An 18,971-nucleotide genomic window follows, 5' to 3' on the forward strand; every position below is an offset into this window, starting at 1 on the left:
TGAGCACTAATCTTATCTTATCAGAACTATTGTCCTGCGGTTTGGTAAGCTCGGTTTGTGTCGATAATCTGGCCCACTACTATTCCCCTTTAATCTCGAAGGCGAACTACATGCGAGTTCGCAAGCGTGTACCGAATATTTGTGTATCCACGTGTCATGCAGCCCGTGCTTAATAGTTACAAATGTGTTTGCATTAGAAGTCAGAAGGCTCTGTGCAAGCGGAAATGGCGAGCGCCGTCACGCTTGGCCTTCTCGGATATAAAGAACCTTAGTGTTCCGCCGCGGATACACCCAACTGTAGTATACTACCTCGGAGAACAAACCATAGTACACCACCACGAATATAACCAACTTCAGTGTCTGAATCTCGGATATAACGGGCCTAAGTGTGTCACGTCAGATATATGAAACTTTTGTGTGTTGACGTCTGATATAACGAACTTTGGTGTTTAGACTTCGGATACAACGAACCTAAGTGCGCCACCAATAGAAAGGGAGCAGTCAGTGTGTGTCTGCTCGAAGGAAGCGATACAATGTGTTGTTCATGGTTTAAAGGGTAACGTCCCAAGGCAACTCCGGCTATGAGGGACGACGTAATGAAGGGCTCCGGCAATTTCGACCAGCTGGAGTTCTTTAACGTGCACTGACATCGCGGAGTACACGGGCCTCTAGAATTTCGCCTCCATCGAAATTCGACCGCCGCGACAGGTGGCAACTGCCCCATCGGGCATTTCATCGACGCTTTACAGACAAACCGTTCGGCAGTGTGTGGTGTTTGTGAACATAGCCATGCAAAGGAACCTTTCGCTCCGCACCAGGGTTAACGAAAGTTTATACCACAGCTAATTTTTTAACGCACACTGACATCCCACTGCACAAGGGACTTCTTGCGTTTCGCCCCCGGCGAAATGCGGCCCCCAAGGCAGCGGTTCAGTGCGATGGCCTCGTGCTCGGCAATCGTTAGGTTGGGGCAGCCTAAAAAGAACGGAAAAATAATACGCTCCTGCCCGCACCACTAACGTACAACAAGCTTAATCCAATCGAAGATAAATGAAAAGGTCCGAAAGCAATGATATAATTTTACCACCCGTATCTGGGGAAAATGAAAAAAATGAGGGGCGGGGGGGGGGGGGGGGGGGTAAAAAGCTACATAGCGACCCACAGCCGGGGGAGCGGGCACGGAGAGCCTTCCCTGATCTCCCCTGGGACGTAGCGGAGAGGATGGGTGAAATGGGTTATGGGAATTGGGGTGTGCCCGCCGCGGTGGCTCAGTGGTTAGGGCGCTCGACTACTGATCCGGAGTTCCCGGGTTCGAACCCGACCGCGGCGGCTGCGTTTTTATGGGGGAAAAACGCTAAGGCGCCCGTGTGCTGTGCGATGTCAGTGCACGTTAAAGATCCCCAGGTGGCCGAAATTATTCCGGAGCCCTCCACTACGGCACCTCTCCCTCCTTTCTTCTTTCACTCCTTCCTTTATCCCTTCCCTTACGGCGCGGTTCAGGTGTCCAACGATATATGAGACAGATACTGCGCCATTTCCTTTCCCCCAAAAACCAATTATTATTATTATTATTGTTATTATTATTATTATTAATTGGGGTGTAGTTTTTAAAGAAATCAAAATGGGGCAGTAACTGTCTCACTTATCTCGGTGGTCTCCCAAACCGCGCCGTAAGGGAAGGGATCAAGGAAGGACTGAAAAAAGAAAGTAAGAAAGACGCGACGTAGTGGAGGGCTCCGGAATAATTTCAACCACCTGGGGATTTTTACCGTGCATTGGCATCGCACAGCCCGTGGGCGCTTTTTGCGTTTCGCCTCCACGAAAACACCGCCGCCGCGGCTGGGTTCGATCCCGGGTACTTAGCCGAGTGCCTTAACTACTGAGCCACCTGCGGCGAATCGAACCCCAAAGCCGACAAAGCGGCTGGTCAATGCTTGTAAGTCATACAGTATGGCGGCTAACACATTATGAGTAGTTTTCACTAATTTCTCGTGGAAGAACATCAATACTTTAAGTGTTACGCAACCAGCATTTCCCGACGTACTGTCGGAAGCAAAAGCGGCATACTCCGTTCGGCTCGTGGCGGAGCTAGCGAAAACTGCATCCCAGTGCCATCTGCAGGGGATATCTGGGATCGAGGCAGCCGACGGATGGGGAACCCTTTCTAATCTGCAGGCATGTCGTTTGAGTAGGAGGAGGAGTAAACTTTAAATGCTTTTTTTTCGTCGTTAGGCCGCTGTCGCCCCAGGTGGCCTCCATTTAAGCAGCGACCTCGAGGATTCAATCTGCGATGTTGGCTTCTACTTGTTTGTCTTCACTGCGTATGATCTTTTCGCAGCTGTCAGCTGGGGGATATGGGAGGAGCTTTCTGGGGGGGGGGAGGAAGGATTTCCTTGGCGTTCACAGAGAATATAGTCATCATCTGCGTTAAGTTTTTTTGCCACAAATTTGGCAAACAGGGTTAACTTTAGAGAGCGAGGCACTGCAACTCGCCGAAATGCCGAGCGCAGCAGCAGTAGCGATCCAGGGCACCAAAAGGTGCCTGTGCAAGCAGCCGATATCTTGAACGGTATTCGTGACAGTCCGCCATGACTTGTATGATCACAATCCCGGCTCAGCCTTTCGTCTGGAGGAAATTAATAATAAAAGCGGCGCATCAGTCTGCCTTTTGTGCTCGCTTTCGTGCACGAATAAAATGGCCCCGGTTGTCCTAATTAACGAGCGGCGGCGCATTGTCGACATGTGCATTCACGGAGTGCCTCAACGGATGATTTGTCGCCTGACAGGAAGAAGTCGAAAGGCAGTGATAAGAGCCTACAGGGAAGAGCAAGGTCGCCTAGATGTAGCGATTAGACAGACTGCCTGATAGTTGCCGCTGCGGTGGCGGATCCTATCAGCTGCGCGAAAGATGTTAGAGACTGTTTGAACATGACGAAGGCTAGGCGAGGCTCGGCAGGGGCGTGGCTGCACAGAAGCCCTGTTTAAGTGACAGACAAAAAACATTGGCTGCGGTTTAGCTCTGGGTAAACCTGGAGTGACGCGATAGCTACAGCTGGCCGGGTGGTATTTGCTCAGCCGAATTGCAAAGTCAGCCTTTCGCCGCTCCGTTTTGCTGGGCGATCCTTCTTCATCTACGTCGCAGTTGACACGGCGCATGCGCACAGCTGCGGCAGCTCGGTTTCGAGGGCGCCGCGCCGCCGGCAACTGCTCCGCAGCACGTGACCGACCACGTGAAAGCGCGGCAGCGCCGCCACCGCCACGCCGAAGGCTCAAAATGCTACCGTAATGTAGCTATCGCTACAAAAGTCAACGACACGAGTTCGCGCGGACAGTGAAAGACTAGGCTGCACAGGATTGGCAAGAAGTCGTCTTCACGGATGAATGCTCGTTTGCAAGCAGATGGGACCAGCAGCAACGTGTGTGGCGCCCCGTCGGCTGTAGGTATAAAATGAATATTTTGTGTTACCGTAACAACTGCACGTAGACACAAGATATGGTCAAAGCTGGCTGCAATCCCAATATTTGTATGCTTTTGTAATCCTGAAATGGACAGGTGATGTTTTCTATCGCTACCTGAGTCTTTCGATATTTTAGGGATTACTGATGAATAAAAAATTATAGTAGCCATATTTTTGCGTTATATGTTCTGCAAACAAGTCTATCATTCATTAGGAGGACGGTTAGGCGATTTCTGAATCAATTGAAAATAACATGTTCTGGTGTTGGTAAGCGCTCCTCCCGCCATGTATATTTGGGACACCGCCAGAATATCACCATTCGCGATATGCTTATTATTTGCAAGCATTGTTACTACACAATGCACTGTGAGGCCGCACAAGGGATAAAAAGATGCCCATGACCTTAACATTAGGTATCGCCGGCGTACTAGGTGATATATCAGTTGAAGAAGTCAACTACGCGTATGAGTCTGTTTTTTGCCTCCTCCGCCATGCAGGGAATAAATTCTACGCGACTACTGTTGCAAAATTCAGCAAAAGAGTACTGCTTTGCTTGCTAAAACTCTAAACACATTTTCTCAGAAAAAAACATTTTACTCTATGTATTTCTGAGACTATACCTGAGATCAGCGCGCAGGCCGAGACTTTTATCTCTCGCGGAAGGCAGGCGAAAACTGCGAGGCCATTGTAAACTAAAAAAGAGATGTCCAATCCAGAAATTCTGAAAGGCAAAATATGGAGCATCCAAGTTTTTTTACTGCCCGGATTTGAAATTGTAGTGTAAGGTGTTTCGCCCCAGAAAAGACTATCACTGTTACCGCAAATAATCCAACTGAAACACACCACCTTTACAACATTTACAACGCTTACAGGCGTTTTGTAAAATGTGTCTTCACAACTTCTTATTGATATCCGCGGTCACAGAGTCCTTTTCTGAATGGACATCACGAGTTTGAATCAAGTGGCCCCGAAACTTTTAAGCTGTTTTCTCAATAATAAATGCTGCTTTCTCGGCTCATGAAATTTCAACCAAGCCAGAGCGACCCAGAAAATCGATTTGTGCAGACAACTGAACTTGCGCTGCGTGCCACTACTTAGGGAATGCATTCCAGTCAATAGCCCCCAGAAGCTCGTATGCTCTGTTCGGGCTACCTCTTTGTCCTCTTTCGTATTCTACCTCTTCGTCACCCTCTTCTCCTTGCGAACGCACCTGAATAACACGAATAGCCTACCCTCCCACCCACGTGTCCATGTCTGCCAAGCGCGATTCTAAGTCGTGAGTGGTGTTTTTGTTACCGCGCAAGCTTTGACTTGGGCCGTGATTCTTATCGCCACTTGTGTCGTAGGTGCATCCTGTTTCCTTTTAACGCAATAACGTTAAAGAGCCCGTGCCGCCGAAAAGCCGGCATCGTCGTCGGCGTCCGCTGCAGGCGTCGGCGTAGTTGACCGCTGAGAGGTAAATCCACGAAAAATCCCCAAGAAGAAAACAAGGTGACAGGTGGGCCACTTAGGTCACGTGGCCTTGTGGCGTCATCACAACCTTTCCACCGGATTGTGAGCAAAATGCGCGATGTTGTACGTGGCAATTAATGATTACTCGCGAGAGGTTGCTAGGAAAGAACAACCCATCGGTTGCACCGGGTCCACAGGTTGCAGCACCCACCGTGGCAGGGCAGCGGCGCATAGCTTAACTGCTGCACCAATTCGCCAGCGGTGGTAAGAGGACACCAGGGATCCATTAATGTAATGTCGAGAGTGACCAGTTCCGCATATATGGGCATTAACCCATTAAAGTTACCGCGCCATACCCTTAAGGCAGACATTGGGTGTCCCAACGAATTTTTGACTGTACGTTTTCCTTGATGTCAGCAATTAACCACTCGCACACAATTTCCTTTGCCGTCACTTGTTGCAAGAAAACTATTCCGGCAAAGGTCTTTCGCTGCCTTTCAGTGAAATGCGCCTCGCAGAATTACCAATCGCAATCAATCGCAATCACCGTCGTGAAGCATCGACGTCCAGCGGAGGACAATTCCTTTCATTTATTCCTGCCCTTCACACATCAACCCCACAGACGTCAGAATGCCATCTGAGTACCTGCCCACCTGCCGCACGACTTGTGCGCCTACCATCTATTGTTACCCATTATGGCACCGTATCGGACTATAAGCTAAATCTCCGCATTTCATACCACGCGCATGTCCATTTTTTTTATGCTGAATTTGCTTGGATATCATTGGCTCCCTTTAGCTCCAAACCCATTCCCCTTAAATTCACCGCAACTATTTTCCTTTCCATAGCTCGATACGCAGATCTTAGCTAAACCTCAAGTCAATTTCGTTAGCTTTCAAGCATGTCCCCATAGAAAAACAAAGAAGGTAGTCTTTCAGCTTATAGACGAAAAGATGTGCCGTAAACACCGAAATTCTCGCTCTAACTGCAGTGTTGTTCTCATGATTGCACAATATCATTTAATCAGTAAAAAATCCGCCTTTTTTGTGGAATATATTATACCCCCTTAGTAGACTTGACAATGAAACGACGCAGACTCGTGACTGAGTTTCGCAACACACGTCATTGTGAACGCCGCGTTTTCTTTTTAACTCTTTCGGCCGCACACTTTCGGATGCAGAAATGCTGTGGCAGCATCTCAACGCTGTGCCGTTGACTCAGAGCAGTGCCAGCTGTGGATGTTTTCGACAACGAGCCGCATGTTGCCATAGCGGTACACACGCGACAGGCCTGTACTCCGGGGCACCGCACTAGAGAAACAGGTGGAGTGGCAACGGAAACAGACACAGGACGAAGTGAGCTGCATTCATTGTCTCTTCATTAACATTTGTGCTACACGTTGAGCGCGACGCAAGCCTCGGTAGGAATAATCGCTGATTTTCAGTCCGACCACGAAGAAATGTTCGACCACCCAGACCCCGAACTGTTCGCTGAAGGGTCAAAACAGAAGATCGATTTGAGCCGCTACCGAATGGCTCCACTGACTGCGCGAGAACTTGATCTCTACCTGGACTTACTGGAACTTGATCGAGCAGGCCTGACTATGCAAAACCTCGCCACCCTGAACACCATAATTGCGGCCCACGTTGACCGACTGCCCTTCCAAGCGATCGACACGTTCGCTGGCGACCTGCCACTGATGGACGACGACTCGGTTTTTCGCAAGGTGATTGTGCAACGACGCGGGGGCTTCTGCTTCGAGCTCAACAATGTTCTTGGCAGGCTTCTGCTGACGCTCGGTTTCAAATTCCATCTTCGAGGTGCCAGGATACGTTGGGGCCGTCCTCTGGACACACCAGTGACCCCGCTGGGGCACGTCCTGTTGTGCGTCGACTTGGGCGATAAAGAAGGGGAGTTCTTTACTGACGTCGGTTTTGGTGGCCCTAATCCTTTTAAAGCACTACCCATCGAAGGCGACGCGGACCCTTACCGCATGCGCAAACTGGACGGCGAAGACTACGTGGAGGTCGCCGTGAAGTCCACCGGACGCGATGGTGCTTCGGCGCATTGGCGGCCCGTGTACCACGTCTTCTCGGTGCCTCAGAAGTGGATCGATTTTGTGCCTCAGTACTGGTACGTCTCGCTTCACCCGCAGTCTCTGTTCCGAAACATCTTGTTGGCGGGACGCTTCACGAACAACTCGTGGGTGACACTCGTGAACGGACGTCTCCGCCGCCGCTCAGTGAGTGGCCGAGTGGAGGAACGCCGTATCACCAACGCAGACGAGGTGCTGCGTGTTCTCGAGAGTGAGCTGATGCTGAAGCTCAATTCTGATAAGAACTTGAAGCGCCTGAGACTGCGAATTCAGAGTATACTTTAAGACTGGCTCCCACTTAACACACATGCTAGAGCTATTGATACATGTAAAACATTCTTTATGGCGTATTTTGGAAAGCATTTGGTGTAATGTCCCTTCCTTTGCTCCTTTATTGCTGCAGAGTATAGAGTAAAGTAGAAACATTTATTGATAAATCAAAATAAAGACAAAGTATTTTGTGGCGGGTTGTGTTCTTGTTGGAGGACTCCAGTGACTAGGGCTGTTTCTCTTGCCTGAGACACCAGGTTACGCTGGATGGTCAGGTCAGAGCTGGAATGGGCGGCCTCCTACGGCTCCCACCGCACTGTGTTTGCACGTCGTCCAGTTTTTCGCCCCTGGAGCCCCACGTGACGATGTATGCTGTGGTTCCCTCGTCCCACTACTCGCATGCGTCTTTGTACTCTTCAGGGAATATTATGCTGCATTTATGTACAGCTCCTAACCTCCTGTGCTCTCAGCCCCTTGTGTAGTGGGGGAGAAGTTGACACGTTGACCGAAAGTATTGTAATCTGGTGTGGCAGGCCGTAGGTATTGGTGCGGTGTCTACTTGGGCGTCGTGAGTCTGTGTGTAGCCTGCTCGGCTTGTATGTACTCGACCTCGAGCTATGCTATCTAGGACCTCGTTGCCCTCGAGTCCTGAATGTGCTGGTATCCAGGCGATTTGGAGGTTGAGCGATGGGTTAGTCCTTGTTTATGAGGTCATGAATCGTAACCAGCAAAGGTGCCGCTCGCCAGCTCTGTAATCGAAAACTTCGGAAACTAGTCAGAAAAATGCAGAGCAGTAGGGGTAAGAAATGTTTACAAATATATCGCCAGAATTATTTGGCTGGCAGTTTTTGAGGTAAGCAGGCTTCCCGCAAATCCTAGCGCACTTTGTGTTCGCCATCGGGTTTCGGCCGTCCTTCACGTTTACAGTCGAGAATCGGCCATCATTTCCTCGAGCCGATGTTGCTATGCTGATTTTTTTTTCTGACTGGCAATCACTTTCATGACAAAAATATCACTTGCCTGGCAGCGGAAGTTCTATCCTCACCACAGAGGCAGGTACAGCGCTAGAAACAGTTAACGCGACAGCTTTAAGCCTCCCCTCCGCAGAAAATCTGCGCCGTCATCGGTGTCGTCGTCGGCGTTGTGAGAGAAAAATGCTCGCAGATGCAACATGCGTGGCAATCGAAGGTCACGTGACCTTGTGGCGTCATGACAACCTGCCCATCAAACTGGGAGGAAACTGCCCACTGTAGCACGCGGCAGTTAAATTAATGATTGGTCGCGAGATGTTGTTCGGGGAGAGCAAATTGGGTTGCACAAGCCCCAACGATGGCAGCACCTGCCATCGCAGGGCAGTGGCGCGTCGCTTAACCGCTGCACCACTGCGCCAGGATTGGTATGAGGATTCTCAGAAATCTATGACTTGAAGAGTAAGTAATCTAGTATTATGTTACGAGGGGTTACTGCGCGTTGCGTACAATGTAAATACAAAGGTAATCACTAACAGAATCAGGACAACTTAGACGTCGATCTGCCAAAAAAAAAAAAACCCATATCCACACTATCGCTCAGGTGACAGAGAAATGCGCCGAATATAAGAGTCACGACTTTTTCCTCTTGTTTGATGATGTTAGGTCAAGCTGTTGACGTGAAGTGGTAGAGGGCACGTCTCGTGAAGAACCCTGGGCGCGTGCTTCCCGACTTGAGGATTCAGACAAAAGTGCAGGTCTTCTGTAGGTGATACACTTGAAAGACTTTCCTCGATAAATTATTGAGTACACTATGTACAAAACTGATTTAGATTTGTCGGAATACTTCGGAACACGGCCGGCCGGCACAGAGCCAACCTCTCTGGCCGCCGCTCGAGGAAATTCCGTGTCCAACTCTACGGCCCCGGGACCACTGCCGGCTTCACACGACCGACCTGCCCAAGTGCCGAAAAACCAACACCTTGCGCTCTCGCTCGCCCAACGCATCGCATTCCCGCCAAAACTCCGTCCTCAGCCAATGGATAAATCCCACACAATAGACAATTCTGCCGCCATTACTTCCTCCTCAGCCAATAGATGATTGCCCCAACATTTCTCAGAAATAAGGCACTAATACAAAAAAATAAACAGAACAGTATTAAACATATGCTTCTCTCTTAGCCGCACTAGATAGCTAGCCGAAAAGAATGAAGAAACGCACGGCGCCAGTCTACCCGAGGCATCTTGTCGACGTATCGTGTTTCGGACAGACTTAGAGAAACAAAACATTGCTCCCTTGCTTCGGCTGGGTAACACAAAACTTGCCATTTGCGCGCCACTCCCCTTCTGCCGACGCATTCCAATGCTCTATTTCGACGGGGCACTCCTCGCGTTTTCCAACGACGCACAGTAACTCCTTCCTGACAACAACCAACCATTGTATGTGCTCCGAAGGTTACGAGAAAGCATTTGACTCAGTCGAAACCTCAGCAGTCATGCAGGCATTATGGAATAACGGCGCATAAAAGGCATATAGGAGAGGACATATAAGCGCCGCTTTAAGGATGTGATGCGATAGCGTTAATGAGTTAATGCCTGTACATCCGGAATAAGTCATATTCAACTTTACATCCGCATGTCCCTGGGAGCCGTCATACCTCTCCTTGCGCAATAGTGCAGCGGTTAAGGGATACGCTACTGCTCCGCGGTGACAGGTGCTGCCACCGGTTGGCCTTGTGCGACCCAAGTTACTCTTCCCGAGCAACATCTCGCAATCAACCATTAATTTAACTGCATCTTGCTGGTTCGGTGAGTTTTCTCATAATCCTATAGGTAGGTTGTGATGACCTCACAATGTCACGTGACCTAAGTTGCCCACCTAGGTTGCTTCTTCGGAGGTGGCTGCCTGGGCCACCCTATTTAAGTCTCACCACGCCGACGTCGGATTTTGGTGCCTTTAACGCCGCCGCATTGGAGGAGACACTTAAGCTCCATGTCAAGAGTACGACGTGATAGCATAATGAGTTAATTCCCATATAGGCAGCTGGTAATTCTCTACTTTCCTGGGAGCCCTCATACCCCTCTTGGCGTATTGGTGCAGCGGTTCATTAAGAGATGGGCCACTGTTCTGCGATAGCAGGTGCTCCCAGCGGTGACCCTTGTGTGCCACAGCTTGCTCTTCCAGAGTGGGCAATTATTAATTTAACTGCCACCTGCCACGGTGGGCAGTTTGGTGACTATTCGGTGGGCAGGTTGTGATGACATCGCATGTTCACGTAACCTAAGTGGCCCACCTCCCTCCTAAGTTGCTACCTGGGGACCGCCTGCTACAGCCATGCCCGTGATTTTTCGCTCACAGTGCCGACGCTGAATTTTCTGCGTAACAGGGCATTTAATGCTATCACGTTTAAATAATGGAAGATAACTACAGCGGCCGGACAGCTTCCATAGTCCTCCATAAAGACAGCAATAAATTTCCCTTAAGGAAGGATGTCAGGCAGGGAGGCACGATCTCTCCAATGTTATTAATCGCCTGTTTACAGGGCTTATTCAGAAATCTGGATGGGGAACAGTTCGGGATAAGAGTTACTGGCGAATGCCTTAGTAATCTGTGATTCGCTTGTGACAACGCCTTATTGAGCGACCGACGGGATGAACTGCAAATCATGATCAATGATTTAAAGAGGCAAATCAGAACAGTGCGTCCAAAAAATTATTATGCAGAACCATTAAGTAACATTCAGCAGTCTCAAAAGGGAAGAGGAGTTTACGATTGGCAGCGAGGCGCTGGAAGTGATAAGGGAATACGTCTGCTTGAAGCAGTTGTGACTGCCGATCTGGATCACGAGATCTAGATAGCTACAAGAATAAGCACATCCTTAAAGAAGAAAATGCGGCAGCATTTGAAAATTGGCCCTCTACACATGTTCCAAAGAACCACCAAAGTTTGTAAGTAGGCCCATCTCAGAAAATGGGTTCATGCGGATTAGTGGATGGATTCATCCAGATTTCTCGAGGTGGATTATTGTGCATTATTGAGGATTGGCGGCTGGGTTAGGTGGAAGAGTGGGCTGGATTGGTATGGGTGGATATAACGTACTCGCAGAATCTAGTCCTCAGATTTTCCAAGTTTGGTGCTGCTGATGACGTCAAGACCCTGTCGACCAGCCAGGCAATTTCATTAGAGAAACCAAGTGGTTTTTGCAAGACGAAAATATAAATGCGATCGCAACAAAAATAATGCTTAAAAGAATTGCCCTCCCCCCACACGACTCTGGACATATATTTGCCAACTCATCGGGGCCTTACTTGATGTTCTGTTCGGCACGGGACTCGTCTACCGGCTACGGCTGGTTACTATCCTTTGTTGCGTACTCGAAAATTTGCTCTCGTATTTTATGCTCACCGACACGTATTATGATATGTTTTTCTCCTAATTCCCTAGTGTTCAGCGAGTCGTAGATAGATATAAACACCTGACTCAACTATTTTGCCGGAGACAGGCAGTTAAATCGGGCTTCTTTGAGAACACCAAGTCCCGCGAAGTGTGACCGTGTGGTATCACGCTTGAGTGCAACTGGCACTTGTTTTGAGGCGATGCCGCAGTGCAAATTCGAGTCGGCATCGCCAAAATGGAGCACAAATTATGTGCATGCAATATCATGAGCTCTACACACCACTGCAATCCTGTATGTCGAAATCGGCTTCAACGGCTCCAGTAAACGACTCTGTAATTAAAGAGGATAGCATTTCTCGGCCTTATATGCCTCGGAAGGTCGTAACGCTGGTTTCCACCGACTTTTTACTTTGCACTTTTTTTGCACGACCTGAACTGCAGAGCAAAACACATCGCGCCTTGGTATGCCTTGGCTGAAAGCCGCCGATATCCCTGCCGGGTGGCGGGGGAGTTGTTCAAGTCGGCGGAAAGCAGCCCCTCACGATAATGTGCTCTTCGTCAAAAAATGTTCATATCCCTGTGCTGTGGAGAGTCCAATGGCGCAGGAGGGCGGGGCTGGGGTAGAGCCGCGGAGGATGCTAAGTAGTCCGGAGAGTTAAATTTTTTTTAGCAAAGGTATTACTCCCGACTCATCAGCTTAATGCTACACCATTCTTTACGCTATTTCCAACCCCTGGGACCTGTTGCTTGGACGTTGCTAGATATCAGCAAAGGTCATTAGCACCGCTCGTGCACAAGAAACGTCATGTTTACTATGAAGCTGCCAGGTTTGGAAAGACGCTATCACATCGAACTCTGCAGCGTATATTGTACTGGGTGATGACAATCGCCTCCCACCAAGCCTCTCAACGTGTGGCAATCGCCAACCAACAAAGAAGCGGTATTAAAGTGTTTCGACTGGCTGCAAGTCCACGCTCGCAAGACTCGTCTGGCTCACCATTTGTGAAAGAGGATTTGCGGATGCATCGTTTCAACCAACAAACAGAGAGTGCTAAAAATGTAGTATCTAGTCTGTTAAGCAAATTTCAAATCACAGATACATTTGCATGAGTCGAAATCACACTTCACAAAAATGATTAGGAAAAGCCGGTATTGCAAAAATGCATGCACGTCTTCCTGAATGTCCCACGCGTTGTTATCTGATGTTAGACCACAGGTAATGGCTAAAAGGTTTTGCTATGCTAACAGAAATATGACGCCACTGACGGCCCCTGCCAGAGAGAGCCACAGCTCTACATTTAGGTATACAGACAATCCTGCTGGGATGAACTACACAACAAGTTTACAGGATTACAATCAAGAGGGCCGACACGATGAAAAGGTGTGCGGCTCTTAACATGCATGTACGTGTTCATAACTTACGGCTGTTCTATGAAGTATACACAATGTGAAGGTCAGCTATGGCACTTTAAGAAGGCTTTGTCGTGTAACAACCAAAAAATAGAAAACCATGTCATCGAATTTTGGTCTAGATACTTCGCAAACCCTCATCTGAAACTCTTTCCAGCGCGCTTCAGCCGAGCAGCATCAGGTGTAGCGAAAGAGCGGACATCGCCAGCAGGTTCTTGATGTTAGTCAAACTATCTTGCTCCCTCGTTGGTGGTAATCTTTGCAAGAAACAAAAAACCCGTGAAACAAGTAGCGTCTCTATATGATGTCTGAAGAATCTAACATGCCCAACACTGGCAAATCGATAGCTATTTCTGCGTCGCCCTATTTACTTAAATGCGGTCTGATAGCGACCCGTCAGAAAGGACAGCGGTGCTCAGCGCTCACCAATCCAGGCGCTCTCGAAATGCTTGAGCCTCGATGGCGCTTCGAGGAAAAGAGCGCACCACGTTGTACAATATGCGCTTCCGACAATGACGCCCCTTCCTAGCAGTTCGTAAAAGAATGAGTTGATATGACGATCCGCTTACCTCAAATCGAAATCGGATGGGCGTCCGCACCTTCCTTGACTTCCTTCCGGCAGCGCGCTCTCGTCACCACTTGTGACGGCGTAGCTCTGGCTCGTCGGCTCAGCGATTGGACCTCCCCGCGAGGCTCGCCCCGCGGTAACGTCACCTTATCTCTCCGTCGCGACGTCACACTCCCCGCTCGGGGGAGTTCTCTATCGCGGGGTTCTGCTGCCCCCCTCCCTCCCTCCTTCTCCCAGTCCGATTGGGCGCACTTGTGAGCGAACGTGTTTTGCGGTGAAATCTGAGCCGCCCTCGTGATCGCGTGATGGAAGCCATCCCGCTGCTGCGGCAATCTTGAGCGGGGCCCACTGACCTGCGTTGGAAGCCGTTGCTAAGTTATAAACGGGGCTCCAGCGCGAGCATCGTTGAGAGCGTGAATAATTGCGAGCCGGACTATTCGAAATTTCCGAATAACGAATCGAATATCCTTCCGTGCGGTTCGCTGAGCAAATACATGTTTAAAATTAATACAAACGAATCGAATCCTTTGCTAAGTTTTCCAGTAATTAACGCGACGTTTTAATATGCCACGTGGTAATAGATTTTTTTTTTGCGTCAGTTCTAAAACCAGGGGCTCACAACGTCGTCACACAGCATACTGTAGCTATCTGTCTGTGCGGGAAGTAGAGTTAAGCGCAGCGACCATTGAGAAAGGCGTCAGCAGGTCTCGCTTGGAAGCAGCCAGCACGTCTGTTTCTCTGCATGGGTGGCTACGAGCACCTCCTGTCTACTCGATGACGATTGCTCCCAGGCCTGCCGTCATGGACCACGCGGAGAGGGCCTGGCCGCCATTTGGCTCCATTCACCGTGCTTTGCCGCGTCGGAGTGCGGGACCCCAGAGAACGACGGGATGAAGTTCTAGCACAACAGGGCCCAATTTCCGGTGTCTCCTCACGTGTCAAACGCCGCCGAAGCCAGCAGGCGGGCGTTATCTCACCCATTTGCAGCGATCATGTCGGAAGACAAAGGGCCTCGTTTCCGGTGGCTTTTCGGCGTGCTGAGCACCACGGCGAGCTATCGTGCATCATTCCAACCATCGCAAATATCTCTAAGGAGAAAACGACCGCTTTCCGCCCTTTTTCCCGACTCCGCGTTCATGCCTTGCGCGATCGGTGTCATCTGATGAACAACAGGCGTCGGCAACGCGTGTGAACCATCAGCTGGCTAGAGAACATCACCTACCGCAGTCTACGTTAGGGTCCGTTCACACAAGCGACTCGCAAAGGGCATGAGACCAGCAGTCGCTTGCGACTAGGCAGCAGCTCTTCAACACGGTTGTCCACACTTGCAAGGGCGACCTGCGGGTCGCCTTCTCGTTCGATTCTCGAATGAGAACTCAAGGGAATGACGCCGTTCACGTGCGTTCGAGAGTTTCGTCTCCTTTGCCCGCGTTTAATGCGCTCGCGCTCCGTCCTCGAAAGTGCTCTGGTCCCTCGCTACTAGCAATGCACTGTGACGACCTGAGCGAAGAGGGTGATGTACATAGTGGGGATGCGCACCGTGACCGTGCAAGGGGACTGCCAGCTAGCCTGGATGGCACCCGCTAGCGTCAGAAAAATGCGCTAGTTTATAGCTTGTGCTCATTCGTACCACGGCTGTAGCTACCACCACCATCATCATCATCAGCCTGAATACGCCCACTGCAGGGCAAATGCCTCTCCCATGTCGTTCCAATTGACCCTCTCCTTTGCCAGCTGCGCCCACCCTATGCCCGCAAATTTCTTACTCTCATCCGCCCACCTAACCTTCTGTCCACCCCCCTGCTACGCTAGCCTTCTCTTAAAATCCACCCTTTCGCATTACATGCACTGCCTAAGCCCATTTCTTACTCTTGATTTCGACTAGGATGTCATTAACCCGCGTTTGTTCCCTCATCCACTCTGCTCGCTTCCGGTCTCCTAATGTTACACCTATCATTTTTCTTTCCATACCTCGCTGCGTTGTGTTTAACTTGAGCTCAACCCTTTTCGTTAGCGTCCATGTTTCTGCTCCGTAGGTGATTACTGGTAAGATACAGCCACTGCACACTTTTCTCTTGAATGCTATTGATGTTAATTTTTAGACCCACCATACTGCTCTGTCTGTCTAACTCATTGATCATTATTTGCTGTGCATTTCCTGAATGACTCAGCAAGGTAATGTCATCACCGAATCGCAGGTTATGTGGGTATTCTCCATTAACTCTTATCCCCAACTGTTCCCAATTCAGGACTCGTAATACCTCCTGTAAACAGGCGGTGAATAGCACTGGCGAGATCGTGCCTCTCTGCCCGAAGCCCTTCCTTTTATTGCTGACTTTATGGAGGACTATGCGACTTCTGCGACTCGCAAGTGTGAATGGGCCTTTACCTCGACGGAATCCTCCTCTCCCTCAGGCTCAGCCCGTGACTGTGGTGTGTCCATAAATGCAGGGGCGTGAGTTTTTGCGCACAAGGGCACGTCTGAGGCCTCCTTACACAGCAATTCTGGATAAAAGCATTTATGAGCGGGAAACCGATTATGAACGCAATTCTTTCATATTGTGTAAATTTCACTATAACAATCAATATGTCCGCTGATCACCCGACGGCAGTCTTGTATTTTTTTTCTACTCACGTTTTTGCTCTCGCCAAAAGCGTTCACCATTGATTTTCTATGGCAGTCTTATCTGTTTGATGCGGTCGCTGTAAACACTACAAAAAAATAATGGACAATTCAATATTTTCATAACAGTGTTTTACAATTTTTCAATTTTCAAAATTCTTGGCCGAGAAAGGTGGACTTTTAGGGACTTTAGCGAATGAGAGCCCTGTATAATTCGGCAGTGAGTGCAGCCGAGAGATGCTCTCGTTTGTTCTTTACGCTTGTAAATATGTAAATGAACTCACCGGTAATCTTTCTCCCCTCACCTAACTACTTCACTCGAGGGCACTCCTGTTCTGGTGGAACGGGCGTCTACTTGACCGCGGTTCCGTCAAACAGCAGCTGCTTCCAAACCACCCTCCCCCCCTCTCCGCTACAGCTATAGCTGGTTCATTCGTGAGGGGGCATTCATAATGCTCATACATATGACCTTCAAGAACGAGCATCGTGGTGGGATTGAGCAGGCTTAGTAAACGCGGCCTTAATGTTTAGTTTCGGAAGCCATGGCTCAAAGTGTCGTTCCTCTGATAAATTGAGATTTGGCACTAGCTTTTTTTTTTATTCGAAAATGAAACTGAGCACAATTCAATATGTACAATAATAACTGGACCCATAGCCAGGGGCTAGTTTCGGGTCCAACACAATACAATACAACATATTTGCAGCACGCGGAAACGAACATTTCTATTCCTAAAATGAAAATTAGAACGTTATAAGATTTGCGGAGAAAAAATACAGGAATACAAACAAAACGCTCACAAAAAACATATTTCTCTTCGAAACAAAAAGTAAAAATTCATACCATATACTTCACATATTCATCAGGAACATTTTGAGGGATTGTACAAAATTTGTTTCTGTTTTAACCTCATTAGGAATGCCATTCCAGATTAAAACTCCATTGAATTCTAATAATCTTTGCCCGTAAGTATTGTGACAGGCGGGCAAATTGAAATGTTTTGCACTAGCAGCCCTAGTCTCCCTTTTAGGAGTTATAAAGATACTGTGGGGAAGCGGATTTGTGCTGCCGTAATCAGTATGAAATGGTAATTTTCCTATGTGCATGTTTTGACGGTTTATACTGATTTCGCGTTACGTGTCCCGTAGTGGAGAAAAGTGTTGAGTCTTTACGCAGCTACAGTCTTACTTCCATGACTTTTAAGCGTTTCGCTTGTTTCGCATCAGTACTCGTTTTGTGTGAATATTGTCTCTAGTAACGAATAATGGCCGAAATATTCGATTCGTATTGAGTTCGGTTCTTTCACTATTTTATCCGGGTTTTACCTATGCTACCCGTATTCGATTCGGTTTCGATAAAGTACTAATCGCACACCCCTTTGCTCCAGTACAGACCAAGCTCTGGAAAAGATTATTTAGCACAGTGCAGAGCCATTTTCTTCAGGCACAGCCTGCTGCCTTCTTCTTTTTCTTTCATACAAATCTAAGTCATTGGAGCCCGCCATTGCCCCTAGGCATTATGCAGCGTAGTTGATCAGAATGCTTCTGCTCAGTAGATACAACCCGAATGGAACGAAGGCGGTGGAATTTACTTTAAAGTAGCCAACTCACGCAGGCATGCAACGCGAAGAAATGTTGTGCTCTATTACTCCCGTACATGGCGTGGCATCGACGACTAACCAGCCGTTTGTCGGCCTCTCTTCCACTCTGTATACGAGTACCGAATATCCATATAGTAGGATATTGGTAATCTTCATGCAGCAGCATTCTATATGAGAGAAAAGTAAACAACAGCTCTATATTAGCTGTACTCACCCATAGGACAGAAACGATGAGGCTAACAAATACGGTTAAACTTAAATTGAGGACAACGGAGCGAGCTATGGAAATGAAAATGATCGATATAACGTTACGAGACAGGAACAGGGCAGTGTGGGCAGGGGAACAAACCCGGGTTAATGACACCCCAGTCGAAATCAACTGGAAGAATAGGCCTTGAGTAGGGTACGTAAAGCGAAGGCAAGGCAACTGATGGCCGCAAAGTGCACCAGACTGGATTATAGAAGGCAAGCGTAGCAGGGCAACACCCTCTAGAGAATTTGAGAAGGCTTGAGTGCTCCTCCCGTTACGTCACGAAAAGAGGCCGAGAGTCGCCGCCACTTACGGCGGAGTTTAAGGAAGCGCGACTGGAATCAACTAGCAGCAATAAGCCTCCATTTATCAATCCACATTTTCTCTTTAGTTAAAATGCTGGAATGAAGAGCAGCCACTTTACGCGGAATTTATTTAGAGGCACTATCTGGAAACACCTGTGCAAAGATTCTTTGAGGACTGATGTCAGCAACTCTATTGCATTGCGCTTTCTCATATTTCTCAGTAAAAATTTTTTTTGCGTTACATGAAAGAAATTTACCAATGTTTTAAAACTTTTCCCTTTTCCACCTAGTTTTATGGAGCGCAGCGATAATGAAAAATTAAACACTCTGGATTAGCTTCACAACTGCGTATATATTTTTTATTGGCGACACATGTATTTGTTCGAAGATTATATTTGAAATGAATATGATCGCTTTCGATACAGATACATACATTGCCACAGTTTACGTATTTACAACATAGCAAGTGGGTTTAGAAGTTGAGATATAAAACGCTCATGTTGCTGTCTACAAAGGAACTGCTGCCTTATTGCGCAGAGTTTCAGCTTTTTTCTTTTTTGCTTTGGCGTTGGCATTC

At 48.5% G+C, this 18,971-nt stretch overlaps 2 protein-coding genes across 6 annotated transcripts in view; one reads left to right on the top strand and one right to left on the bottom strand.

Annotated features, from left to right (window-relative positions):
- The window catches only part of LOC144099520 (sphingomyelin phosphodiesterase-like), a 108,540-nt gene extending 94,770 nt beyond the window's left edge, over nt 1–13,770 (bottom strand). For 2 of the 5 annotated variants that reach the window (XM_077632887.1, XM_077632883.1), the window contains exon 1: nt 13,620–13,770. The gene's annotated coding sequence lies outside the window, so the exon portion shown is untranslated. The other 3 variants (XM_077632884.1, XM_077632888.1, XM_077632885.1) reach the window with 3 other exon arrangements.
- On the top strand, nt 6,106–7,334 carry LOC144097430 (arylamine N-acetyltransferase-like). The gene has a single exon (XM_077630150.1). It carries the CDS (start codon nt 6,370–6,372, stop codon nt 7,288–7,290), a length of 921 nt encoding a protein of 306 aa, XP_077486276.1. The 5' UTR covers nt 6,106–6,369; the 3' UTR covers nt 7,291–7,334.
- Nucleotides 13,771–18,971: the final 5,201 nt, after the last annotated feature.

The sequence above is a fragment of the Amblyomma americanum genome, chromosome 7 (genome assembly GCF_052857255.1).
Source record: "Amblyomma americanum isolate KBUSLIRL-KWMA chromosome 7, ASM5285725v1, whole genome shotgun sequence".
In the NCBI taxonomy this organism is placed as follows: Eukaryota; Metazoa; Arthropoda; class Arachnida; order Ixodida; family Ixodidae; genus Amblyomma; species Amblyomma americanum.